At 47.0% G+C, this 27,007-nt stretch overlaps 2 protein-coding genes across 4 annotated transcripts in view; both read left to right on the top strand.

Annotated features, from left to right (window-relative positions):
* Positions 1-25,481, top strand: part of RALGAPA2 (Ral GTPase activating protein catalytic subunit alpha 2) — a 321,485-nt gene extending 296,004 nt beyond the window's left edge. For 2 of the 3 annotated variants that reach the window (XM_050745426.1, XM_050745427.1), the window contains 2 exons: positions 2,504-2,625; positions 21,757-25,481. In XM_050745426.1, the coding sequence (XP_050601383.1) occupies positions 2,504-2,625; positions 21,757-21,911 (277 nt within the window). In that variant the 3' untranslated portion in view covers positions 21,912-25,481. Of the gene's footprint in view, positions 1-2,503; positions 2,626-18,258; positions 18,299-21,756 lie in introns of all 3 variants that reach the window. The other variant, XM_050745428.1, reaches the window with a different exon arrangement.
* On the top strand, positions 18,305-25,155 carry LOC126929218 (uncharacterized). Its single transcript, XM_050745430.1, has one exon. It carries the CDS (start codon positions 19,413-19,415, stop codon positions 20,361-20,363), a length of 951 nt encoding a protein of 316 aa, XP_050601387.1. The 5' UTR covers positions 18,305-19,412; the 3' UTR covers positions 20,364-25,155.
* Positions 25,482-27,007: the final 1,526 nt, after the last annotated feature.

Below are 27,007 nucleotides of genomic sequence, written 5' to 3'. Positions count from 1 at the left end.
CCTCTAAATACAGTGCTGGACTTTCTCTAAGGAGCCCAGATCTCTCAGCCTTGACAAGGACAAGCTTACAACAATTGGATAGTGCCATCCAGGATAGGGACGGTGGGCTGCCGTCTGGGGTCAGTTCATATTGTATTATGCAAAACGTCCCTTTGTAGGTTTGATCATGAGCTTGATTCACATAGCCAGCCACTTTCCAGATACGTGGCTTCCATAGAGTAGTTAGCAAAATGCACACGCATTTCCTTTTTGTTCACCATTGTCCCAAGCACTGTATGTGGATGTTTTGGACGCAGTGGGGCCTTTCAGGAAACAGCAGGACAATGCTAGGCAGAGCATGACAGGTCTTTAGAGGGACATGCCTGCTCTAACCCAGGCCCACAAGCAGACGACGGACTGAAAGGGGGAGCCATGAATTGAGCGTTGACAGCGGGCCACGGCGGTCCGAAGGCTCAGGTGGTTGTCAGCCATAAGTTTAGCTCAGCTCTTTGAGTAATTTGTCACGCCTCGCTCAGCCCCTGCTGGGCCAGCACGTGCCAGCTTAGTGTCAGAGTGCCTGTTCGCCAGACGGCCACTCAGGCCTAACGTCCTGCTGTTCCCCGGACCAGCGGCTTGCTGGGGCCATGCACGGAGGGCCGAGCCATGGCGACAGCCAAGTGCTGTGCAGAATAAGTGTGTTCATAATGAGACGTGAATGGCATTAGTGGGTCCCTCTAGAATTGGGCCTGAGCAGGCGCCTCTCGCTGAGGAAGTTTGGCAGCCTGTTCATTAAGGCGAGTCACCAGGAGTTCAGCCCACAGTCGAGAAGCCAGTTCAGGCTCATGCTGCCCAGGCCTTGGGCGGTTGTGCCCATCTATATAAAAGATCATAAATCATTAGAGGGGCCACTTTGGAAATCTTCAAACTTATTTTCCTTGCTTGAGGTTGCATAGAGCAAGCTTATGGAGAAATTCTGGCAGCACGCTGTGCAGTAGTGCTTTCCACAGTGACAGGCATGTCCTATATGTGTGCAATCCAGTATAGAACCCCTAGCCACATGTGGCTATTGAGTGCTTAAAATATATCTAGGTGGGGCAGGGGGTGGTGGGGGGGGCAAAGCAACTGAATTGTAGCTTTTTATTTTAATTAATTCAAATTTAAAATGAGATAGCCACGTGTGGCTCGTGGCTACTGTATGGGATAGCACAGCCCTAGAATGCCTCTGGTCTCCTCATGGTATGAAAATTATCCTCTGAATATAACTGAGGGAGTAGGGAGAGGAAGAGCCTGCGTTTAGAGATCGGTGTGCACCCTTTGCCATAAGAAAGTAGAAAAGTATTTGGCCATTTAAAAACACATGCTGTCTTGAAAGCTGATTGAAAGGGCATAATTGTCACTAACTTGTATTTTTAAAGAGGCCGTTTTGAAAAGATAGTTTGAAAATGTAGTGAGAAATGCTAGAGTTACGTTTCTTCTTCTGGAGCTGCAAATAATAAACTGATGGTGATCTACATTCCCTGTGTTCCTGGAGAATTAGCATGATTTTCAAAACGACTGAAACATGTCTTTTAACTTTTGCATTGATAATGAGGAAGGGGAAAATGAGACGTCATGCGGACTTCCCCAAGTGTTAATTCATAACGTCGTATGTGCAGTGCCTCCATCCATTGTCGGATTGTTCTGACGTTATCCTGTTATTGGAAGTGCATGATTCACCTTCTGAGGAAACAGAAGCCACACACAAAAGGGGAAGATTTGCTTTTTGCCCTGTGAAAGCCTGCCACACGCAGGGGTCCTATTAAGACAGCTGGAAAGTTGCTTCAGTGTGTTACGCTTGTAAGTTTTATTGGTGACTGGTTTTTGATTACACATTTGAATGCTGTGTGTTCCAGAGTGCAGTTTTAATTAAAAGGCAGTAGTCTTTTTAAAAAAAAATTGCACTGTACACTCTTGATAGATTCTCTCACATAGTAGTTCTTATTTTCCAATGTTCACAGCTTGTCTTGGTTAGAGGCTCTGATGCCCCCTCAAAGTATATCTTCCTAGCCTTCTCTCTTCCCAGTAACTTGCATCTTCTTATTTTTAAGAAGTATCTGCACTGTTCTATTACCAAGTTGCTTGAAGTATCAACTCATTTCAATAGGCTAAGAATGTTTTATCCACTGAAATAGGACGTAAAAGATCTACCTATTGTCAGTGGAAAGAGATGCCGTTGCAATCAGTGTCTCCTGTTTTTGTTTAAATCAACCCTAATGATCTTATGATGTTATTCTGTAACTGTTGCCTTACATGTTTTTTAGTATTACTAGTATTAAATGCAATTAAAGTCTAAGAGAAACTTAGGTCTGAAAACCAGAATTTTGGTATGAATTATGACTAATATTTAATTTTCTGCAAGATGGTAAAGAACCTGCAGGATACTTTTTTACACAGAAAAAAATGCACAACAGTATTAAAAGTGAATTCTGTCACTGCTCTGCATGCCACTTTGCACACGCACTTTTTCCTTAACCGGTTACCGCAGCTATGAAGAGCGAGCTCTGTATCTCGAAGCAATAATTCAGAACCACCGCGAAGTCATGACATTCGAGGATTTCGCAGCCCAAGTCTTTTCTCCCTCTCCCAGCTACTCCCTCAGCGGAACGGGTGAGTGTCTACATTATTCTTCTCTCACGCGCTTAAGACGCATTCAAGCAGCAGATGTACACCTGTTTTTCACAGATAAATGCTTGCAAATTTAAGAAGAGCATTCTCCCTCTGAATCAACTAATGAATATCAAAAGGAATGATGACATTCATTTTAATTTGTTTTGTATTCGAGCTGTTCACTCAGTTCCTTTCTTCAGCTATCCTGTTAACCTTCAAATCTAGCAAGGTTAATGAACTTTTTCTCAGTAATGTGCTCCGGTTCATTCAGGAGTGTGGGTTTCTTGCTGAGCTGGGAATATGTTGTTTAAAAGCGATGCCCGAATCAGTGCTTACTTATCAAAAAAGAGTTCCTCACAGTGGAAGCCGTTGCTACTAATGCTAAATGGGGATTATGCTGCCGAGATACGAGGGTCAGGGATTAATGCAGGAGACATGGAAGGACAGTGTCCCGGGGTCCATCATTACAGCAATGCAGTGTGCGTGTGTCTCTCTGGAGTGGTCTGTGTCATGTGGACAAGCCGCCGACCGGAGCAGCACCTGGTGTGGAACCCGTTTAGAAACTAGCTTAGAATAATTTTCATTTATTAGGGCCAGTGGAAAATTGTGAAAGTTTCCATAGATTTCCTTGTTTTTAGGTTTTTATTCTTTTTATATTTCCAGCTTGGGGGGAAAAATACACGTACCGCCACTTAAACAGATTATATGATTACTGTGTGTTTCTTTCAAATAATAGAATTATTACTTGTAAATTTCTGCATATAATTACAGATTAATTGCCTTTCAGAGAGTAAATGGGATATTTAGCCAATGCATGTTGAAATTCTCACTGAGGAGCTTCCTTCTTCCACTGCTTTAGATGCAACTGTTAGAGTGCTTAATAGATTTCTAACCTGTGTCAATTGTCTCTGAACACTGCCTTACTTCTCCTATTCTGATTCGTTAACAAATATCTTATACACAAAGTGAAAAAAAATTAAATCCAGTGAAATAAATCACTTACAAATAAAATCAGCCATGCATCATTGTTTAACATCGCTGGCCTCAATCCTCGCCTCTCCGAGCTTTGTTGGGAGATAAGAGGGAGAGGCACGCACTTGCGCAGGGAGCCAGGAGCAGCAGGCAGAAGGCTTGGGAGATAAGCAGGCTGGCAGAGGTGCAGGAGCAGCACGATTTGCATAATCACGCCTCTGCTTCCTGGTGAGGCGTCAAGGAACACTGGGATGGCCTCTATTGATCTTTGTTGAACTGGAATACTAAGCAACATGAGAAAAGCTTATAACTTAAAGCTTTGATTAATGTTTCTTACATTAAAAAAGTGGAACAGCTGTGAATTGAATTCTTTTATACACTCTGCCAACATTCTATCTAAGACAAAAAAAAAATTCGTTTCAAGGGAAATGAAGATTTCATACTCAGTCTGGCTAGAGATTTTAAATTGTTTCTAATTTTTCAGTGCAAGAACATGAGGGATCTGTAGCAAAGCTAATTTTAAAAAGATCTCATTCAGCTTTTTCCCACCCTCATGAGATTATTCCCCTCTTCGTGAGGACTTGATTTTTCAGTGCAGGTTGTTTTTTGTTTCTTGTTTTTTTGTTTGTTTGTTTCTTTTAACTCTTGAGAAAGCTTTTTATTTCTTAAAATTAAACATGTAAATAATAACTAGTTGTTTTCATTCCTTAACTGTTACATTCTTAAGATTATTAAGATATTATCAAAATGAATAATGATGGACCTTGTTTCTATGTATATTTTAGCCTCTGTATAAACTAATTTGATCTTTTCCAAACATTCATAATTATTTAAACCAATTGAAATGAGGGAGATTCTAGGAGCAATTCGAGTTTTTAAGAACTCTACTTGGAGAGGATTGTCAATGGCTTCTTCAAGAATGTCATATTTTTGAAAATTGCTTACCAGAATAAAGATTCTGACAGCATGTGAGGGTGGGCATTGGAACTTTTCTAAAAGGAATGTGAAACCAAACATGGAATATCAAGACAAATGCTACTCCCTCCACTTTTCAAATTATTAACATCAGTATTACATTTCATAGTGTTCATGGTTTAAGGTATTCAGTGTTGAGTGGGAAAATTTTTTATATGTCTATCATACCTATCCTTAAGTGTGATTTTTAAGTCTAGGCATAATGTTCTGTTTTAATTCTTTGCATATCTCCTCATAACGCTGAGCAGGAAGGAAGTAGATATAATCTTGATTTGAACTGAAATGTGGGGCAGTACAATGAGGACGGAGCATTTCAGCACCATAGACAAGCACGTTTTCAGAAGCATCTTACATACTGGCTTCGCTTTTGAAGAGTCCCTGTCCACTATCTGTTACTACTTCTACAGATGAAAACATTTGTCATTTGTTTACACTGTTATGTTCTTGGGACAAGTGCGATCAAACCCAGATGAGCCAGCCAGCTTAAACTAAGAAATTGAGGTGAAGTCTGTTCTTCCAAGCAACAAGCCAACTGGAAAAATTGACCCTGAGCGGCTTAAGCTCCCACAGTGCACTTAGGACCCAATCAGACCATCTCTGGCCCTCAGTGTCATCAAAGCAGGGCCTTGGGCTTGGGCTCACATGCATATGCACAATCTGAGGAATTAGGGGCTCCTAGGTTTTCTTTGTATCCTCACCACAAGGGGCTTTATTATTAATGAAGAGGGAGCGTCACCTGAACGCTGCGTTCATTCCACACTGTATTGGTAGCAGCAAGCCAGAAAGCAGCATGCAGCCCCCACTTCTAGCGGGAAAGCCCCAATATCAGCCTTTAAGTCTGAAGTGAAAGTGGGAGATGTGCTCAGTGGGAGTGGCCTGTGCCTGAAGGTTCCACTGTTGGAAAATGCCCTCTGCCTCTGACTTCCCCCATCCAGGTGCTGTTACCCATCCGCCCAACAAGCCCGGTGGGGACGGGGTTGGCCAGGTGAACAGGCTTCCGTTCAGGATGCGCTGTCAACCACACATGGTGATGTAGCTGCTAATATATGAGTGCTCAGCTTTTTTCAAAGAGCTCTCAAAACAAAATCTATTTTCCTAATCAGAAAATATTTTTAAAGACCATCATGTCTACCTTGTATCTATTCCATCCATTACTTGTATTGATAACACCTGACATGTAAAGATATTTCAACTACTTTTTTACCCAGCACTGTAGTTTACCTTCCTTTTTTGACCAGCAATAAATATAAATAATCTAAAAGGTAGCTAGTGTTAAAATATTGGTTGCAGTTAACATATATATGTTTTATGTATAAATACATTTATATACACATGTACATTTCTCTCTCTCACACACACACACATATTGAGGTGGGGGACTAAATTTGTGTTTTCAATCATATCACCAAGAAAGAGGGAGCAGCAGAGAGGCCTTGAAAGGGTTAACTGGAATGGGCACCCTCGACTGCTGGGAGGGACTGATGTAATCACTGCAGCTCACAGCCAAGTGCATCTGTTCACCATGAGGTCATTCTTCTGCATGCTAATGATTTGGAAAATCAAGTCTAGTGTTTGACATTATCAGAAAAGATATAAATAGTGTAAATCTTTACTTTTTGGAAGTTGCTCTTATAAAAGAGAAAAAAGGAACTTTACATTGGACCTGAGATTTTTTTTTCAGAACTGCCTTAAAGATTGTGTCTGGATCTAAAAATCTTGGAGGAATCCACTTGTGTCTGCTGATAAATCAATCCCCAGATCACTATTTCAGTCACAGCTAGCAATCTGGTAGCCAAGGGCTACAGGTATGTCTCATTTCATATCTAATTTTAAGAATTTCCAAGTGCCTTTGTCCGAAGTCGATAAAGATAGATTTTTCCCAAAGAATGTTCAAAACCAAGTTAAATGAGTGGTTCTTCTCAGAATACCCAAACTGACTTGTGTTTACTGAAGATGCCAGTACTACGTATGGTTCCTTTCTCCTTCAATATTGCTATAGAGAGCCAGCAGAGGGAGCACAGATCTTTGTTTATTTGTTAGCCCTGCATAAACACAGCATTTGATTTCTCCAAGATACGGTCAGAAATACTTCCTCCTTTATGACAGGCTGGATTGTAAAGGCTCCAGGATTTAGAACAAGTGGGAGAAAATTCCTCACTATGCTTCATCAGAGTCTGCCACTTTTAATGTAGGTCGTATTTGGAGCTTAAACCAGATTAGTCTGAGTCGGTCTTAGGATGCCTCTGCCATTCCTGCTATTGCACAAAACTGCAAACTTTTATCTTTCACACAATTGCTTGGACGCCCTCGTGGAAAGGGTTATTTATGCCACTTACCTAATGAAAAAGACTTTTGTAGCTTTTCTTCTACAACACGGTCATTATGTTAAGTTTGCAGAACCTTTACCAGAAGACTCTGCCTGGTGTCACTGAGTCATTTTGGTGGCCAGTAAAATCTTCTCCTAAAACTGCAGATGGAGGCACTTATGTTACACATTTGCCTCAAAGCATATCTATGATGTAGACACTACACAAACTCCTCTTAGAACTTACCAGCCTTTGCCCAGAGAGATACGGCTACACCCAGCTTTTGCTTGGTAAGGCCTCCGCACCATATGCAGTCTTGTCATTCTGCATGCAGTCCTGACAGGTAATCTTCCTTGGCTCTTTCACCAAGCAGTTAATAATCAGGTTAACTCCTAGAAACAGCACCAGTAAATCCTAACCCAAACCCCAAAAAAGAGTTTCCCCACTCATTGAAAGGATAGTCATGTGACAGACTCGTTCCATTTGTATTCATTCTCTCTCTGTTAAAGTGGTCTTAATACGGTTTTAATCAATAGTACTTCTTTTGAATCGTATGTGTTCAACTTCCCCATAACTTTGCTGAAGCCAGCAAAGAACATCACAGAATGCTGAACTAGAAGGGACTTCAGGAAAGATCATGTCTAACCCTGTCACATTAATTTTGAGCGAGCTGAAGGCCAACCCATGAAATGACCACCGAAGGTCATGGGCAAGTTGGAATCAGGGCCAACTCAACCTTCACCTCCCCATTCCCCATGGAAATGCCAGCCCTGCGCCCACACTATAGTGATAATCCCATAATCAGAGCCATAGCTACCAACTCTTTATTAATACTAAAGGCCAGAATCATATTTTACTCTATTCAGATAATCCAGAAGTTTTCCCTTTTGGTCTCACTCTGTCGCCCAGGTCTGGATTGCAGTGGTGTTAGTACAGCCCACTGCATCCTCCCCGTCCCAGGCTCAAGCGCTCCTCTAGCCTCAGCCTCCTGAGTAGCTGGAACTACAGGCATAAGCCATCACATCCAGCTAATTTCTGTATTTCTTATAGAGACAGGGGTTCGCCGTGTTGCCCAGGCTGGTCTTAAACTCCTGGGCTCAAGCGATCTGCCCACCTTGGCCTCCCAAAGTACTAGGATTACAGGCGTGAGCTACTGCACCCGACCGAGAAGTTTTCCTTAAATACAAGTTATCTGATATCACCATCTATTCAATAACTCAGCCATCCCACTCAGCACCCTCAGCACACTTGGCTGTAGCTGGCCAAAGTGTTGCCACACGTCTTACAGACAACTGCCTTGTACAGATGTTTCTTCTACCCCCATAATCCCTTCTGGACACAGCCCAAGTCTTCCTTCCCTCATAACTGGCTTGATTTTGACCACTTTTGCTTTGATTTTTTCCAATTTAAGATGTATTCTTCTTGCAAAGATGGAACAACATTGATAGAAAGTTTTTTTACTAGCTATCATTCCATCACCAAGAGCCAGTGGTGCTCAACTCTGGCTGCACATTGGAATCCCCTGTGAAGCTGTAAAGATACTGATGCTTGAGTCCCTCCACTAGATTCGGATTTATTGGTCTGGGGTGTGGCCTGAGCATGGAATTTTAAAAAAGAAAAAAAAAACAAAAAAACAAAAAAACTGAGGACATTTTAACATGCAGGCAGGACTGAGAACCACTGCCCTAAATCCTCTCTGTAATATTTAGGTCTTAATTTTAGTGCCATCTAACTTGTGATTATGTATATCTTGATTTTCCTTAGCATATATAAGCCTTTATCCTGTGTGTGTGTCTCCTCTCCATAATGGACTGTAAATTCTTTTTTTTTTTTTTTTTTTTTTTTTTTTTTTTTGAGACGGAGTCTCGCTCTGTCACCCAGGGTGGAGTGCAGTGGCCGGATCTCGGCTCACTGCAAGCTCCGCCTCCCGGGTTTACGCCATTCTCCTGCCTCAGCCTCCCAAGTAGCTGGGACTACAGGCGCCCGCCACCTCGCCCGGCTAGTTTTTTGTATTTTTTTAGTAGAGACGGGGTTTCACCATGTTAGCCAGGATGATCTCGATCTCCTGACTTTGTGATCCGCCCGTCTCGGCCTCCCAAAGTGCTGGGATTACAGGCTTGAGCCACCGCGCCCGGCCTGGACTGTAAATTCTTTAGAGAATGGTACATGGGATTTCTTTCCTACGTGCAACAGGAGTGAATAGAAAGGAGGACAGAAAGGAATCAGGCTGTTGCTTTAAGCAGAATAGGTGTGTCTCTAGACCGCAGATGTGTGGGCCTGATGCAAGATGCAGAGCAAACACTCATAATTATGTTTCATCTGTCCTCTCCTTCCCAGTCTCTTAGTGAAAGTGGGCCACTGACAAGAAATCTGATAAGAAGCCGGTGTGGAGAAAGGCAGGGGAAGTCAGGAGCAGGGGAAGTCAGGAGCCGGCGAATCCATAGACGGAGTAACTGAAACTTGATTCAAGGTGCTTTCGTAGATGGTCTCAAGGGTCTTAAAGGGAATTATCGATTACCCTGTTTAGCACCATTTTAGGCTTCTTGCTGCTTCATCCCTTTGTTCCTTTAAAACTTTTTTACTCTCCTCGGAGTCAGCTCTGGAAGAGATGAGACAAGCATTCTTTTCATTTGCTTGGCTAGAAAAGTGCCACTGCTACCTGTCAGATGTTACCATCTCTGACATGGTCCCTGTTGCCCCTGGAGGCTGCCACTGAGCAGGACTGTGCAGGGCACTTCAGGCAACACAAAGTAAAGCTCTGGGAACCTCATGCAGGCCTGTATCTCTCCTTCCCTTGTGAAGCTTGAAGTCTTATTGGAGAAAAGCAGATACTCATGAGCCACAAGAAATGGCTATTAATAAGCCCAGATAAGTTTCCTCCAAACTATAACCTGTGTCAAAAAGATAACCAGCCAGTGGTTTAGGCCAGTTGGGTTGAGATTTCCCTGAGATGAACCATGCCATTTGCCTTGTGAACTTGAGGAGAATGAAAACTTGCCTCGTGTGTGTTAGCTATTCTACTAAGCATCCTGCCAGCCGGTTTGGAACTTCCCCACATTGCCTAATGTCTGAGAACTGGAAGGCTCATGGACAAAAATAAAAAGATAGAGGATAGTAAATGTGAGAAGAGCAGAGAGAAAGAAACCACATGTTTCAGAGCCACTGCGGGGACAGTGACAACTCCTGACAACCCTGGGGCTGATGCTGGGGCTATTCATAGGTTCCCAGAATAAGAAGTGGCCTGAGATCATTCATTTTGAAGTGTCGACCTTGCACTGAATCTGTTCCTTTGGCGGAACTCTGAAGGTGCAGCTTTTTCTGTGAAATGCTGCGTTGGGTTCTGGGTTCCCAATCCTTACAGGGTTTTAAGTGCAGGTGGCATCTTCCTCCTGCCTGACTGCTAATTACAGCTCAGGGGATGCTTTAGCAGTTGCCAAGAGATGGCTGGCAGGTACCAGGAATTTTTCTCAGAGACAATTTTTGGAAATAACTCTTAATTAAAGCTTGTTTGAAATAACCTTGAGAATTTGTTTCAGAAGAACCTGGAGCTCCCGACACCCCAGGTTCACATTCCTTGTGAACTGTGACTGTGGCCCTCAAGTCCTCCTGGCTCAGCAGGTGGTGCATGCACAACCTCAGCTGCTGAGGGGCCTCCTAGAAGACTCTGGTTTTGCTCAAATTCCTGTTCAGCAACAGCCAAACCAAAGCAGAGGCCAAATGGAGCCTCTCTTATTTGCAGTTAAGTCTTCTGACAGAAAGAAGAAAGAATATTTTATACTGTCCTTTTCCAGGAAGATATAGGATAATAACAGGAACTAAACCTGTCAGTAGCACAGGTTTTCTCTATAGAGAAAAGCCGGTTCCTTTTTGCCCATTAGCCTTTAAAGTCCCTCAAAACAGCTGAAGGAATAAAATCCCTTAAAAATGGAAACATGCCCATCCATTTTGAAATAAATAACTTTATGTATTTACAACGTTGATGTGGCCAAATTCTCAGTACACAAGCAACCTAGTAGCATCACCGTGGACAATGCCGAGAAAGAGTAGGGAAAACCCTGTTTTGTGACCACTTCAAGAATATAAGACAATAGAATCCAGATGCATAGAGGACGTGTTCCACCTACCTGTGCCCCCACGCAGAGGCTCCTCTGGCCTTTCCCGCAGCACTCAGCTGTGACCTGTGGTGGGAACCAGTGGCCTTCACCATTCCAGCATCTGTCTTCTCCTGTGTGGGACTGTGTGATCTATGAGATTGCCTGAGGATAAGGAAAAGCAATCATGGGTCTGGCTTGGAAAGGTTCCACTCCCCCATACCCCTAATCTCAGGCAAAACAGGAAGTGCGCACACCTTGCCTTGCCATTGCTGCTGAATGTGTTTGGGCAGACCCTGCAGTCAGCGTGCATCCCAGAGCCCATGCGCTGTCATTAGGGAAGCCCTGCTTCCTAGCTACATCCCTAGGGTGCAGAGAAGCAGCTGGAGAAACAGTGAGACTCCAGTTAGCACCACAGCCTCCAGGTAACATCTGGGCATGCAGCTTTGTGAGGCCAGGCGCTCTGGACCGGGGTGACAGTCACTGACCCAACAGCATCACACATGAGAGCCCCAGAGGAAATCAGTCACCACGGAGAAGGAAGGAGGAGACCAGAAGTGGAAATCTGCAGCCCGCTAGGCTGACTCTGCTCTTTCTCCCACTTACCCAAAGCTAGCAACTTGCTCAAGGCCAAATTGAGATATTAAACCTCAGGTCCACTCAAGACCTGGGGACACAGAGGGACACACCTTTGCTACAATTTCAGTAGATGCGAACTGCAGCTTCACTCCTCAGAGCGTCTCATAAAGCCCACAAAAGTGGGTTTTCTCATAAAGCCCATAAATGTTTACCAAACATTGAATATGCCAGTTGCAGAGATGGGCAAGACAGACAGCAGCCCTTCCTCCACTGGAGGCTCACCTTCCAGACTGGCGAGTAGACGATGGTGTCTGCTCTCAGGAGCTGAAGAGTGCTGAGGAGAAAAGACAACAGGGAAAGAGCCTCGGGAATGCTACTGAGAAAAACCCAACACACCTGGGGTGGGGGTGCACTTTAAAATAGGGGGTCAGAGAAGGCCTCCCTGGAAAGGCGGCATGTGAGAAATGATGAGGAGGGAGGGGCAGGAAAGAGCAGGTGGAAGGGCCTGAGGCAGGGACTTTCCCGGCACAATCAAGGAACAAGGAGCCCAGCCTACTTAGAGCTGAGCAAGCCCGGGTGGGCAGGAGGAACAGGGAGGTCAGAGTGGCCTTGCGGGCAGAGGACAAGACCTTGGCTCTTGCTCTGGTGAGTTGGGCAGCACACAAAGCCTGTGAAGCAGCAGAGTGCTATGATATGACTCTTCTACAAAGGGCAGTCAGGCTTCAGTGCGGAGGATGCACTGTGGGGAGGGGGGACAACTTCCATGACAGTTTACTCGCCATGTATTCCCATCTCCAGACACGCAACAGGCATGTCATATGTGTCTGGTGCACGAACAGATATTATGCTCATACAAGAGGTGTTCTGCCTGAACATTCCCTGGGGGACACTAGAGGGGCCCTCAGCGGTGCCCCCTCACTCCAGCACCACAGAACACAGCCACTATCCTGGATTGCCCAGACAGGCAGAACGTGGAGCTCAGCCACATGTCCCACCCTGCCCTCAAGACCCTGCAGACCCCTGTGAGTTCCAGTGCTCGTGAGTACGGGTGTGCATGAAGAATCGCGCAGATGGCCACCCCCGCTACACAGAAAGTGACTTCAAGAAACTTTAAACACCTCAGTGACACAGAAGGGCAAGGATGGGAGGCCAAGGCTCCCTAGCTTTTTTTACTCTTACAAAAATGGTCTCCAGGACTCTGTGAACTGTAACCATTCTTTATGTATGTGTAGAGATGTGCAATTTACTGCACGCTTTCCGCAGAGTCCCCCGCCCATGGGGCAAGATTGCTCTGACAGTTGAGGAATGGAGGCAGGCTGGTTTTTCCATCACCAGGTGGCTGTTCATGTCCCGACCAGGGCTCGAGCACTTAGGCCTCTTAGTTCTTAGACAGGACTCATTGCTCCACCCTACAGCCCCCTTGCGTCTCCGTGCCTGCTGTGGGGGACCCACCCACAGGAATGAACAACCCAGTGGCGGGGAGGAGCCCTTCTTCGGTGGCAGTGGCAAAATGTTCCTCCCTGAAGGCAGAAAGGACTGTTTTCTAGAATGTGTAACCTGTACAGTTTTTACAGTGGCAAAGGCACACCCACTTTGGCACAGATAACTGAGAAATTTAACTAAAGGGTTGCCTACTTTACAATTCAAAAGGAGCACCACAGAAATAATTCACATATAACAAGTATCTTAATTATGGGCCAAAATTCCTTTCTGAGGACAAGACAATTTTTATCAATGAAACTACCAGACACGTCCATTGCTTCTGCAGTGTCTCCTCAGACACCTCACAAAAATACCTAGAACTCACTGTCCTCCCACAATCACCATGGATGTAACTGCTACATTTTCTTGAGCTGTTGATTATTAGGGAAATTTTTAAAATATAGTCCTGAGTGGTGCACACACTCCCAGTGTATCTTGGGACAAATCACACGGTAATCCCACCTCACTGCCGCAGTCACTCCTGAGTTGTTTTAAAACAGATCAATTCAAGTTAGAATAGGCTTGGGAGACAACCTGGAAGGGAAAACAAGTCACTGAAAAGCAGTGTGCCATCGGTGGGGTGGCCCTCTTTGCTTTGAGGGTGGTGCGAGGCACAGCAGGAGAGGTGCTGGTGGCATCTGCAGAGCTTCATAGCTGCCCTCGTTCCCCTGCTTGCCTGGGTGCCCCTGGGGGATTTTCTTCCTGAAATCTCAGAGCCATTTCTGTTGTGTCACTTTTGGAATCATGGGAATAGTAGTGCCACCCAGACCACCTTCTATTCTATTTTGCCATTTTAAAAACCAGCTTGTTGAGATCTAATTCACATATCATGCAGTTCAGCCATATGAAGTATACAAGTCAGTGTCTTTGGTCTATTCATTAGGTTATGCAACCATTACCACAATCAAATTCTATAATATTTCATCCCCCTTTAAACAGCCTGCCGATAGTCAATCCCCCTTCTCCCCGCCCACCCCTCAACTCTAAACAACCACGAATCCACTTTTTGTGTCTATGGACCTGCCCATTCTGGACATTTCATATAAATAAAATCATCCCATATGTGGTCTTTGGTGGCTGACTTCTTTCTCTTAGCATACTCTTAAGGTGCCTCCATGTGTAGCCCATATCAGTATTCCATTTATTTTTATTGCCAAATATTCCACTGTACGGATAGACCACATTTTGTTGGTCCATTCATCTGTTGATGGACATTTGAGCTGTTTCCACTTTTGGTCACTGTGAATATTGCTGCTGGGAACGTTCGGGTCCTGTGTGGCCATTCACTCATGTGGCTTCAGTCTGGTAAAGTGCACAGACTTCCCGTGGCTAAGATGCAGCGGAAATCTTGGTGCTTATGTTCTGTGAGAGTGAGAGAGGGTCTGGAAACGTTTCTTTATGATGGCCTAACAAGAAAGTTGACACCAAGATATTAATTTTAAATTTATAATTTAGTTTAATTTAGTAATAGAGCCACACAAGTACATTATAGTCAGGGAAGAGAAAGAAAAAAATGCCAGGAAAATTCTTTTACCAATGATCCACCTGCTCACTTAGCCCCGGCACGGGAGCAGCACGTATACAGGCACACGCTTCACGCACTTTCCCTTCTTCCCTCCCTTCCTGCCGGTTCAGCTGTCCCAGCTTTCGGCTTCTGAACCATGGGTGATGGGCAAGACCAACAACCAGAAAGAGGAAGCCAAACCCAGAGTTAGAGCCAGGGCCAGGACACAGCCACTGCTGCTGGATTGGAAATACTGGAAGCCATCCTTGGGCCATTTGGAGATGTTAATTAGGCTGGCTAATTCCCACTGGCCTTGGGTTGCCAGTGTTGAGTGTGTGGGCTTACCCCATCCACTGCCTGCACCTGTTCCCTTCCTCAGAGCCATTCCAAGGGATCTGAATAGCCCAGACAGCTCTCTGATCTCCCACTCTGTCCGCCTTCCTGCTGGTAGGATATTTAGCACTTGCCTAAAGCTGGAGCCCTAGTCCACTCTTTCTCTCCCTCATGCATGCCAGCTCTCAAAATAATTCTCTTTCCTAATTATCTTGAACCAGCTAATCATTTTCCACACTGACTGATCAGTAACCAGGATCCAGAGACAGGCAGCCGCGTTTCTTGTCTGACCCTGCCCAGCATCATCCCAGGTGGCAGTTCTGGATGGCAGCCTTTCCTCAGAGGCAAGAAGCTTGGTTCAAAGCCTTGCTCTCTTGCTATCCCAGTGAGTACAGCTGGAGAAAGCATGCCATAGAAAGGCCCACCAATTCCTGGAGCGCCTCTGCTAGGCGGAGCCGCACACAACACAACACATGTCCAGCCAGCCTCTTGTTTCCTGTCCTGCTTTAAATCCCTGTTGATATCCAGAGTATCAGAGAAGTCACACAAGGCGGAAGAAGCAAGACATCTTTCTTCAGAAGTGACTTCTGGATTCCTCCAGCTCAACTCTGCATCTGAGCCGCCAGTTGGCCACAGTTTGGCCTTTTGGTGTCTGAGTTAAACCGTTAAGGGCTGTCCCTGAGGAGTCTTGCACAACTGCTCTTAGATATGAGTGGGGCTGGCTTCGATTCCCAGCCCCACAAATAGGTAAAAATGACTTCAAATTTAAAACACACATTAACCCTATAACCCAGTGTCACAACTTTTTTTTTTTTGGGGGGGGGGGGACAGAGTTTCGCTCTGTTGCCCAGAATGTAGTGCAATGGCACCATCTTGGCTTACTGAAACCTCCACCTTCCCAGTTCAAGCAATTCTCCTGCCTCAGCCTCCTAAGTAGCTGGGATTACAGGCGCCCGCCCCCACACCCAGCTGATTTTTTAGTGTTTTTAGTAGAGACAGGGTTTCACCATGTTGGCCAGGCTGGTCTTGAACTCCTGACCTCAGGTGAGCTACCGAGCCCGGCTGTCACAACCTTTTATCCATTATCACCCCACCGTGGAGCCTTCTGAGACATTTTGGTTTCCTAATTAGTCCCCTCCCCTGAAACAGCACAGAAACACCATGTATCTGTTTACTTACAGTACTTATACATACTGTGCTGTACACACATAAAGAGTAGGCTATTTTGCCACCCCAAATTAGACTGCATGCTGTAACTTTTCTCCCAGATCCCCCAAAGGCAACGGTTTCATCTGCTTTGGTCACCACTGTAACCCAGAGCCGAAAACAGTGCCTGGCACATATCTGCTGCCCATTTGACAAAGGGATAGGACAGTTAGGCTTTGTGTCTCTCCCCTATCCCCCCGCCAGGCGTCAGGTCCCTCCTGGCCGCTTCCCACCCCCCATCTCCAAGCACATTGCCCTCCAGGTGCCCTCCGCACTGCCCAGGTTGATCAGTGCCCTGTGTGTACCCCAGAGATATATCGAGAAGCTGACAGCTTACTCCTCTGCTCCACGACTGGAACCCCACCCTTTGGGAGCACTGCCGTGTGTCAAGGGCAAGTGACATTTGAGCCCCATGGAATAATCAAGGCAGCCCCCAACTGTCTCTGTCTTTGCATCTCCTTAACTCAACCATGGATTGGCAGTTACTGAGACATTCTTTGTGGTCCAGCACACCACACCAGGCTGCGTCTGGGGACACACAGGAGAGGGGCAAACCAGTCCTCATCAGCAATTACAAACAAGTCCTCCATTGTTAGCTGCGCCATCTGCTTTCTTGGTTTCTACCAATCGGGTGCCTGTACACACAGCATAACCAGGGCTGAGGGGCTGCAGAGGAGTGAGATCAAGGAGCCCCTTCATAAAGAGACCCTTTGCTCACACTGGAGGGTGTCAGTGGCATGGTGCTCTAAAAGCCGAACTTCCTCAACTCAAGGAAGACCCACGCAGATATGCTCTATGTTTGCCCTCTTCCATGAGAGGAAATGGGGGCCCTACAGCACAGTGCACTGGGGGGAATCAGAAATCTAAACGATTAAATCTTCCAGAGGATCCACGGAAAACATTCTAGTCCGTGACCAACAGTCAGCAGCAGCCCAGAACCTCTTGTGCCCAAAGAGCACAATCAAGTGTGGAGAAGGAACGGCGTTCACGGTGGGTGGGAGTCGGACCAAGTGTGGAGAAGGAACGGCGTTCACGGTGGGTGGGAGTCAGACTGAGGATCATACATGAGCCACGATCAGTTACTGATCCAAAATTTCCTAACCCCAAATAATTTTCTTGGGAGAAAGGGACAATCTTCATCCATAGATTGGAAAAGATGGCTCCATAGCAGTGCACATTTCTTTCATGGAGCCTTGGCTAAAAGAATGGTAGTGGTCTCCTCCTGATGGCTGCTGGAGCCACCACCTTAGAAGTTTGCCCCTGTCACCGTGCCAACCTTGGCAGAGGGGGTCAGCAGAAAATCCATGTTTACAACTGTGGCTGTGCAGAGAATGGTCCACATCGCTGATGAATGTCCTTTGTCGGGATTTGACGGTTGTCTAGTGACACAGAATTCAGGAGAGTTGTGGGGGCTGAGAGTTCAGGAGAAGCTACTGCCTGATGCAGAAAGAGGATGCATTCACCAAGGAAACCCCGCCGTAGAAAATAGGATGGTGTGAAAGGGGTGGAAGAACCTGTCACAAAGCATAGAAAAGCTAAGATCCCCCTCAGTTCTGGGTGACTGCTGAGACCCTGCTGCTCTGTGGGTGAGAGTGACCTTATGGTCCAATTTTCCCGCTCCAGGGTCCCCTCCCAAGCTTTCCTCTGCACAGGATGCTGTGTGTCCCCTCCCTGAGGATTGTCACATTGCAGGTGACACCAGTATTAACACACTGTGCGTAACTCAGAAACCTGTAAAATGAAACTTGGAGACATGTAAACTTGCCCACCTAGGGGGTTTCAATTATTTTTTCAGGTCATCCATTGAATTTCAAATGCTTCTCTTGAAAACACTTTTATCTTTGTATTTTAAACAAAATCAGTCAGGAAAAGTTGGAGAGCAGGAAAAGGATATAGCTGTCAGTGCGGTTCAGCATCTGTAGGGCTCCTGACAGGGTCTGCATGCATAGACCCTGGGAGTGTTAATGTCTCTCTCATTTCACATTTGCAAAGATGACATCGGCTTCTATTTTGTCCTATCAAGTAGCATTTTCAAGTGAGTTTTCAGTTTTTACTGATTGACAAGGCTGCAAAACTGCTTGGGCAGCTCAGGGATAAATGTATTATTAGCACTGTGTTAATGATCAAGTTGGAGCTGTGGGCTGCTGTGTGTGTATTCACTCGATTTTGTGTTCTTTCCCTTCAGATTAAAACACGTAAAGGTCTCATTACAATATTTGAGCAAGGTAAGACAGACACTTCAGTGGATTTGTCCAGCCACCCTGCTATGGGGAGGGGGTGGGACTTTTCTAACCGGCTGCCCTTGGTAGCGGACCCTGCATCGGTGCTCCTCGCCCTCCTGGGCCTTCCCCTCCCGAGCGGCCCTGCCCGCATTCCTGCCCCTGCATGTCTGCGCTGCCCGGGGAAGCCCAGCCTTGCCTTTCTTCTGCCCGTGCACTCGGGGAAGAATCCGACACCAACACCTGCTATCCCGGAAAATGTCTTTGTCACCTACCCTTTTGTGTGTGGAGCTGTAGGGGGCCGGTGGGCACGGGGGCCACCCGCTTTTTTGTTGCCCAGGCCTGGAGGAGCAGGGTCTTGAGATGGGCCGATAAGACACAGCACATGCTGGGCCGGCCTTTGGCCGCCAGCCTTAAAGGAGGCCTCTGAGGCCTCCACGCGGGGAGGGCAGGTTGTGGCGGGGGCTGCTGAATGGAACAGCTGGGGAAGGAAAAGCAGATAAAAGCTGCGGAGTGCAGAGGGTGGAGACCCAGGGATGCGCTGCGGTCTAGGACCCAGAGGATAGGCTGGCCGTGGCAGATGTGACCTCCCCAGCCCGCCTTTCTGTCCTGGGTCTGGGGTCCAGGCCCTGCCTGCGGCGCTCTGATGGATGGTAGCTGCCTTGGCAGGGCTGTCTGAAAACCCTGTCCCGTGTGGCCCGGGCTGCACCACCTCCCAGGCTCACAGGTGGAAGGCAAGCAGTTGGTAATGACAAGGATCATGGCAGTGCCCTTCACAGGAGAAAGCAAGTGAGCGAGCTGTCATTCATGAGCCTGTCACCCACAGTGGAATGCAAAGCACAGAACCGGTCACTTTGTCTCAGTAAATATGGAAGTGGGATGTTAGGGTCCAGATTTGTTGGTTTATCCAAACCTTCACCCTCCTCTGCCAGGCAGGGCTGTTGGACCTGCAGGCCAGAGGAGCAGCCGGCGCCACAGCCAGCCGACCCTCCAGCCAGCTGCCCTTTCTCTTCCCCTCACCCGTGGCTTAAGCCCAGGCCTGGTATTGTCCCAAACTGGGCTCACTTGTGTCAGCCCCAGCAGGTGACACGAGCCTCAGAGCCCAGGTGCTCATGTCAAGATGGGGCAGAAGAGGGCTGTCCGGTCCCCTCTGAGCAGCGCACTTTGCTGCAAAACTTTGCATTTGCTGAGACCCCCGTGTCCATGCATGTTCTGCTCCTGCCGCCAAAGTCGGGAGGTGAGGTTCGAGTGTCCTGTGAATAAATCCATGGCTTCCATCACCGGGAAGAGGCAGTGCGAGTGGAGCCACAGCTGCGAGTGGACGTGTCGTATCAGGAAGGCGGCCCTACCTTGTGTCCTGCCTACCCGTCCGGCAGCTGCCACCTCCCCACCACAGGGTGCTGTGGCACGAGGGCCCAATGCAGATGAGAATGTCCCAGCAGAAAGCTGGGGACCAGAGGCATGTGTAGGGCACTGTGGCACTGGCTCCAGCCCAGCTGCAGGAGTGGCTTTGCCCTTTGCCCCTGGCCATGGGATCCCTGCTTTCAGGTGCACAGGCCCCCATCTCTGCAGAGCTTCCTGCACTTCTCCAGGCTCACTCAGCGGGACAAAGCTGGCGTCCCTCTGTCCATCTGCAGGAACTCGAGGTGCACCCTCTTTCCCTCTTTATCCTCCCTGGGTGAGTGGGTGGGGCAGAGGAACTAAAATGTTTTCCTTCGAATCCAGAATTAGCAAAGGTTCGCGCTTTCTCTTTGGATCTCACTTTGTATCTTTCATTTACTTGCTTTTTCTTTTTTTTTTTTTTTTTTTTTTTTTTTTTTTTTTTTTTTGCTCCTTTATTCTAATCCATCTGATCACCATAGTGGGCTGGGTTGTTGGAATATTGTCTGGGATTAAATCAAGTCTGTTCTCCCACGCTGCCCCACACCCTGGATTAAATGCCAGTGCCCACTACCAGCTACAAGGGGATGGAGAGATGCCTCGTAACAATCCAGCTTCTCTTGTGGATGATGGTCTAGCTGTGCTGCCTTTGTCAGAAGCAGCCTGTTTTTGTGTTCTGGGGTTTTTCTAGTGTGGTGTTTTTTTTGAGACTGGGTCTCACTTTGTCACCTAAGCTGGAGTACAGTGGTGCTATCACTGCAGCCTTGACCTCCCAGGCTCAAAATCCTCTCACCTCAGCCTCCCAAGTAGCTGGGACTACAGGTGTGCACCACCACGCCTGGATACGTTTTGCAGTGTTTTTACAGAGCTGGGGTTTCACTATGTTTCCCAGGCTGGTCTGGAACTCCTGGGCTGAAGCGATCCCCGCACTGCGCCCGGCTGCAGCCTGTTTTAAAGATGAGAATAGTGGGCCTTCTCTGTTTGCCCGACCTTACCGAGCCGAGAAGAAGGGAGGCAACAGTGAAGCCCCTGGACTCTGAAAGTACTGAATTTCAGAACACCCTGAGCCAGGTTACTGCCATAGGTCCAAGCATGTTTGCAAGTATTGATTTTGGAAACTCTTCCTAGAAACAATAAGGTAAGTTCAGAGAATGAAAAAAGATGCTGTCTGTGAATACAATAACCTACTTAAATGAATTTCAAATGCCACTAATAATAATACTTTCAAAGGCCAAAGCCCTGCAAGTGAATCACGCAGGGAGGAAGATGTGGAAACTCTGCTTTTGAGGTTTGTTCCCAGCAGAGGTCATGCAGGAAACTTGGGGCATAATACAACAGGGTTTAAAAATACGCTACAAGGGGAAGGGTGATGAAACGATCCTCTCACTGGCAGAACGGCCCTAGGGGAGACCCAGCTCCACCCGCAACAGTGGCTCGGTGTTGCAGCAGGCATTCTTGTATTCCTCTGAGCACGCCGACGGCAGCCCTGGGGAAGCACGGGATGCAGATGCGCAGGTTTTAATTTTATTCCTTTTCCCTCCGGTGCTGAACAGCTGTATGCTCATCTGGACTCATTCAGACAAGCAATTTAGTCCTGACCTCTAGTCTTAGGCCCTTTGGGGAATAATTGAGTTGTAACTCATTGTGTAGAATATTGATATGTAAACAAGTGGAGATTCCAGGAACACCGCCAGGGATCTGCAGAGCGTCCTCTGAAGTTTCACGGGCTTTTCCATTGACTCCAGCCACTGCTTCTTCAGTGGCTCTTCCTCCCTTTCACTATGACCAGATGCCTTTTCTCTTCATTCTTTACTTATGAATTGGACAGTAAGTCTGAATTAATTTCACAAGATCCATAGCTTCTTTTATGCTGCAGAAAAGCCCAGAGCAAAGAATAAGAAGAAAGACATTCATGTATTTATTCATTCAACAAACATCTTTGCCGGCATAGCGTGGGAGGAGGTCACCAGACCCTTCTCCTGGGAATCTCCCTCCCTTCCGAGTGCCACAGATCCTCCCTGAATTGTGTGGCCGTAGAGCCTCCATTGCCTCCATGACTTAGCAGTTCTCTGCTTCCTTTGCAGGGGCCCTGGCCTCCAGTCTGAGTGCTGACCTCGAAGAGCCCCTGAGTGAGGAGGAGACAGAACAGCCTCTCCTGCCTCTGCCCCAAGCCACTAAACCCAGAATCTCCAGGAAATTTCATTGCTGTACTAGTGCCCTCAGCAGGTCTTCCCATTAGTGGACTTCTGAAGCCCATGGTGAATCCCACTACAGCATCTCAGATGGGACTCAAACTAGGCTGTATCATCTTGTCCTGAAACCTCACAAACCTTGGACTTCCAAAGAAGAAACGAAAAAGTCACCAAAAACCAGAGATGAACCCACTGTCACATGGGCATTGGTGTGGCTGCTCTGGGCACATCACAGCAGGAAAAGATTCTGCTCTTTCAGGGAGGGGCGGAGGGCAGCTGGCTTCTGCACCCCAAGTTGTTTCTTCTCATTTATGAACCCAAGCGTGATTCACAGAGGGGCTGGCGAAACCATTGTCTGACTGAGGAATTCTATCTGCATTGATTTTGCTAGCTCCTTTTAAGTTAGGATTTATGGTTTACTCAAAACTTTCATCATCGTGGAAATTGGCTTTCCCCAGGGTCTTTTGCCCAGGAGACGTTTTACCTCAGTTGTCCAGTGTTGTTCCACCTGGTACCTGACGCCCTCTAACTGAACGAGGTTCTGCTCACCACGCAGAGGCCCTTCAGGTCGTGACGGTGATGCCCCTATCTTAGAACACTCAGAAGATTCCAGAAATACAGGGTCCTGTCCTTGCATAAGTTCCTGCAGGACAGGAAGTGTCCCAAGGCTCAAAACAGCACAGACCACATCCACACAAAAGGCGCATGCCGGCTTCAGGCGCTAGGCTGAGCCGGGCACCCCCCGAATGGCCTTGTGCCTCCAGAAGCCTCACGCCGCAACTTGGCTCCTATCTGTTGCCCAGAGAGGCCTCAGACAGGCCTCGGAAATGTTTCTTGTCACACAAAGCTTTTGGTAGCAGATTCTAAGCAAGGGATTTAATCCTTATATTTTTGCCCATTTGGCTCCAAGGAAGGCACATTAGACCTGTTTTTTTTTTTTCTTTCTTTCTTTCTTAAAAAAATGAATGAATTAATTAATGAATGAAAGAAAAGAGAAGCAATGGTAAGCCCTCTCCTGCTGCGGGGCACTGGGTGGGCCCTGCCCGTCCTGCAGCAGAGAAATCAGTCAGCAGTGAAGAGCTGCTGGCACGGACCCTGGGCTCTGCCCTGGACCCTTGACCTGCCACAGAGCTAGAGGTTTGCTCCACCCCGCACTTCACTTGGGAAGTAAATCCGAGAAACTCATCAGAGTCAATCCCCACTGCGCAGGCTTTGTTCTCACAGTGGCTGGGGAGAGAGCAACGCCCTGCAGTGGGAAGGGAGAGCAGCACGAGAGACGCAGCCCCTAACTCGGCGTATAATGGGTGGGCCAGTCCTGGGAAAGGTGGGCCCTGTGCATGAGGTCTCCCCGCCATCCTCTGCCCTCTGCCCTCAGCCCTTGCACACACTTGTTACCTTCAGGCTGCTTGGCCACCCAGGCCTGAAGAAGCCTTCTGAGGCTCTCACCCCATCAGAGCGGCCATTTTCACTGAGGAGCCAGTTTTTTCCATTAGCTATTGAGCTGGTTTGGCTGGAACCTGGCCTTTGTAGAGAGAACGGGAAGACCCAGGAGCCAGACTCATTCTTGGGACAAATGAGAAAGGGCTGAGCTGGTCATTCTGTCGGAAGGGTGGGCCTGCTCATCCTGGAGAGAATTTGCTTTTCTGCTTTATAGGGGATTGCAGGTAGCACTTGAGGCCAGGCCACTGATAGGAGCACCTTGAGAATCACCTGAACACAAGAGAATGAGGGTGCCCCAAAGTGGAAGGAAGCTTCCAGCTCCTGGGCTGTTTTGGGAAGGGCCCAGGGTACTTACAGGGCCAGAAGGGCAATGTGAAGAGTGACTGCAAGCCCTGGCATTTTCTGTGGTGTCAGCAAACGCCCCTTTATTTTAAATGATTCCAGACTTCTGGGCCGTGTCGCTTGGCCACCGTCACTCAGGCTTGATCCTGCTGTTGAGCTGCTCCTGTCTCCTGTTTACCTCACTCCTGTTGGGAAGGCCATCGCATGCTCCTAGGCTCCAGAATCCCCTGTAGGTCTCTACCAGCAGGTCGCCTCTGGGAGAAATTTCATCTTCAGGCTCTAGAAGCTCCTGTTGCGGAATTCCTGGCTGTAGTAGAAAAGATATGTCAGGATTTAGAAATCGTATTTAACTATCCTGGACTTCTGTTCCATGATTTCATTTTGCTTCCACGAACCAGCCATCCCGACCTTGGGGTGGGAAATTCAGTGGTAGGCAGCAAATAACTCAACCTTCCTGTAACCCCTGAGGACCTCACGACCCCAGATGACAGCCAGCAGTTTGGTGAGTGGAGTTTTTTTTTGAGCCCGCCGTTCTCCGTAGCAGCTTTGGTCTGGAGATTTGGAATGTGGAGCCGGGAATCTGACAGCCACGTTTCTCGTGGTCACATGGACTGGAGTCGTTTTTGTTATTTGGGGTGGAAAATTGCAATGATCAAGCTTCTTTTTTTTTTTTTTTTTTTTTTTTTTTTTTTACTTAGAAAAGCAAATATTGTGTTTTTGTAATAAATCCCTTTCAGCAAAATTGCGGCGGATCATTCATCCAGTAGGGCCCCACCTGAGGCACAGCGCCGACTCATCACGGTGGTACCAGTGGGTCAGCCATCTGGAAACAGAAGTGGCCCTAATTGGGCCAAAATGGGGTAAGACTCGCTGGCCTCAGCCAGGGCCAGGCCAGCTCCCTCACTTCTCTGCGCACCTGTTCCCAGAGTCCATCCAGAGCAAAGCTGATGTTTATAGTCTCATTGTACTTAGGCTTTTGTACTTTAAAAAATTATGACTTTTTAAAAATAATCAAGCCTTCAGCAGACAGAAGTGAAGACATTTAGCCTGGGTTGCCTCAGCAACAAAGTCTGCAGTTCCTAAGAGCCATATGTTGGGGAAGTGGGGTGACCCAAACTTGGTGACATGGGTTGATTGATCAGACCCGTAGCCTTACAAACACGAGCTCATGCAGATCCACAGAGCCCTGCACATCCTGTCTTCCTGGCCTTCCTCAGGTGGCACCACCTGCGCCCCACGGACCTGCTGTATTGGTGTCATGTGGAGGTCTGATGAATCCTTTAAAACCTAACTGTGATGTCGTAAATGTGACTGTGCTACCTTTATATCTACTGAAGGGGAACATCTGCATCCGAGGGAGATTCAACAGGAAACAACCATCGTTTTAGTTGCACTCAGTCTGTCAGTATGACATACACATGAAATGAATGTTTCCCTGTGTTTTCAGGTCTACAATGTTTAGTACATGTAAATAAGGAAAAAAATTGATAAATACGGTAAATTAAGTTATAGCGTGTCATTTGATTCTTATTTTGCTGTCTCTTGTTATTTAATTTTCCTAATGCTCCACATCTAGGTTCCTTCCTAGGTGGTAGGAACACCTTGCAGACATGTGTGCGCGCCAGGACACACCACGGCACAGGCAGCCACGGCGAGAAAGCACACATCTCCGCAGATGGCAGCCACCCGACTCTCCAGTTAACCTCTTTTACTCTTTAATTCTGATTTACTGTGATGATTTCATAAAGTGGAAACACAGCACTTCAGTGCTCTATGTTTCTGTCATTCTCATTATAGTTTATAAGAAAATAAAGTTTACCCTGGCATCTAATAAAGAGGTGGTTTTCATTTTTATTGGACAGAATTGTTTGAAAGCATATTTTAACTAAAACCTAAACATGCATCCAAAATGGTAGCTGGTACCTGTGCGGGGAAGCTTACCAACGTGTTTATGTAAAATTGACCTCATTTCCTAACATGGAATGCTGAGATCCAGTCACAGGAGGCTCTGAATCCAAGCATCATGGTTCCAATCTACTTAAATCGCTTTCTCTCTCCATGAGTAAAGGTCTGGGTCAGTATCGCCTGCTACCATAACATCCATCTGAGCCCGCAATGAAATGTGCCCCTTGCTCCATCTCTCCAGGGCAGCCCCCTTCTAGCGGTCAGGAGCCCCTGTCCCTGATGAACAGGAGGCAGCCTTAGAGGTGAGTAAGTGATAGGATGTGATACGGTCTCCTGTTGGTGTGGCTGAAGCCGGCTGATGCCCGACTAAGGACTCCAGCCATCTCATGACAGCCTGGCCGGGTGGCCTCTGCCAGCATCGCAGGCTACTCATGCGCTAGGCAGCAGTGACCTTTCGGGTCATTGTATTAGAAGTCTGCAAAAATCATCCATTTGTCCAGTTAGCAAATATTTTTTGAGTACCTAATACTTACAAAACATGCCTGTGACCTCCCAAATGGTCTGGATGCCTTCTTGGGAGTCAAGCAGACCCTAAATTCAATGTCTAGCTTTTCACTGATAACAAGAGCTTGCTTAATGGTACGTCCTGCTTCTAATACTTGGTACCTCATCGAATGAAGCTTGATGTGGAGTTTTAGAGCTTTGTGGCCTGGATGCAGTGGGTCCCACCCTGTGCATCCGCAGCGTTGAAGAATCTTCATAAGTCAAATGCAGGTTCCTGACTGCTGCCGACTCTGACCTACCAGGTCTGGGCTAGAACCTCAGCATCTCCACTTTTTAAAGCTACCCAGAGGACCTGCAGGTAGATCTGGGTTGAGGGGCTGGGCCAGCCCCCTCGGGAATGGTCTGGGCAGCTCATCCCCCACCTGCACTGAGGGAACATCGGAGAGCACTCCCTGCAGGACAGCTCTTCGCTCTACAGCTGCTCCTAGGAGCTGCGTTTCTGCCGCTCACTAGTGACTCGGCGTCATAGGTGATAGGTCAGCTATGGAAATGGTTATTTGAAATTCAAAGGATATTTTTCTCAAAGTCTTAAATGGTTTACTTTTTTATATCTTTGTTTTTGTTTTCACCAAATCGTTTTCTCTGCTACACTTTTTATTTGTGGCAGAATGATGACAGGGTGGGGAGACATTCCAGTCCATCATGCCTCCTATAAGTGATCAGGTCACCTTAAGAAAGTACTCATCAAATCTTGGGCCATATTAAGCAAAACCTTCAGCAGAATTCCAAAGAACAATACAACTTCCAGTGCTTCCAAAAGGACCATTGCTACAAGGCCCTGATAGGTCTTTTGGGGCTTCTGCTAGGTGCCAGAATTGAAAGCAAGAATATTTTTTAAGGTACACCTAACCATAGTCTAATTCTCTAAGTGTTCCAGGAAAAAACACCAGTT

The sequence above is a fragment of the Macaca thibetana genome, chromosome 10 (genome assembly GCF_024542745.1).
Source record: "Macaca thibetana thibetana isolate TM-01 chromosome 10, ASM2454274v1, whole genome shotgun sequence".
Taxonomy (NCBI): domain Eukaryota; kingdom Metazoa; phylum Chordata; class Mammalia; order Primates; family Cercopithecidae; genus Macaca; species Macaca thibetana.
Note: the sequence above shows the minus strand (reverse complement) of the source record. Positions and strands in the feature narration are given on the sequence as shown.

Excerpts from the sequence above, each read along its gene's own strand:
- LOC126929218 (XM_050745430.1), top strand. The coding sequence starts at position 19,413 with ATGGGGCAGAAGAGGGCTGTCCGGTCCCCTCTGAGCAGCGCACTTTGC.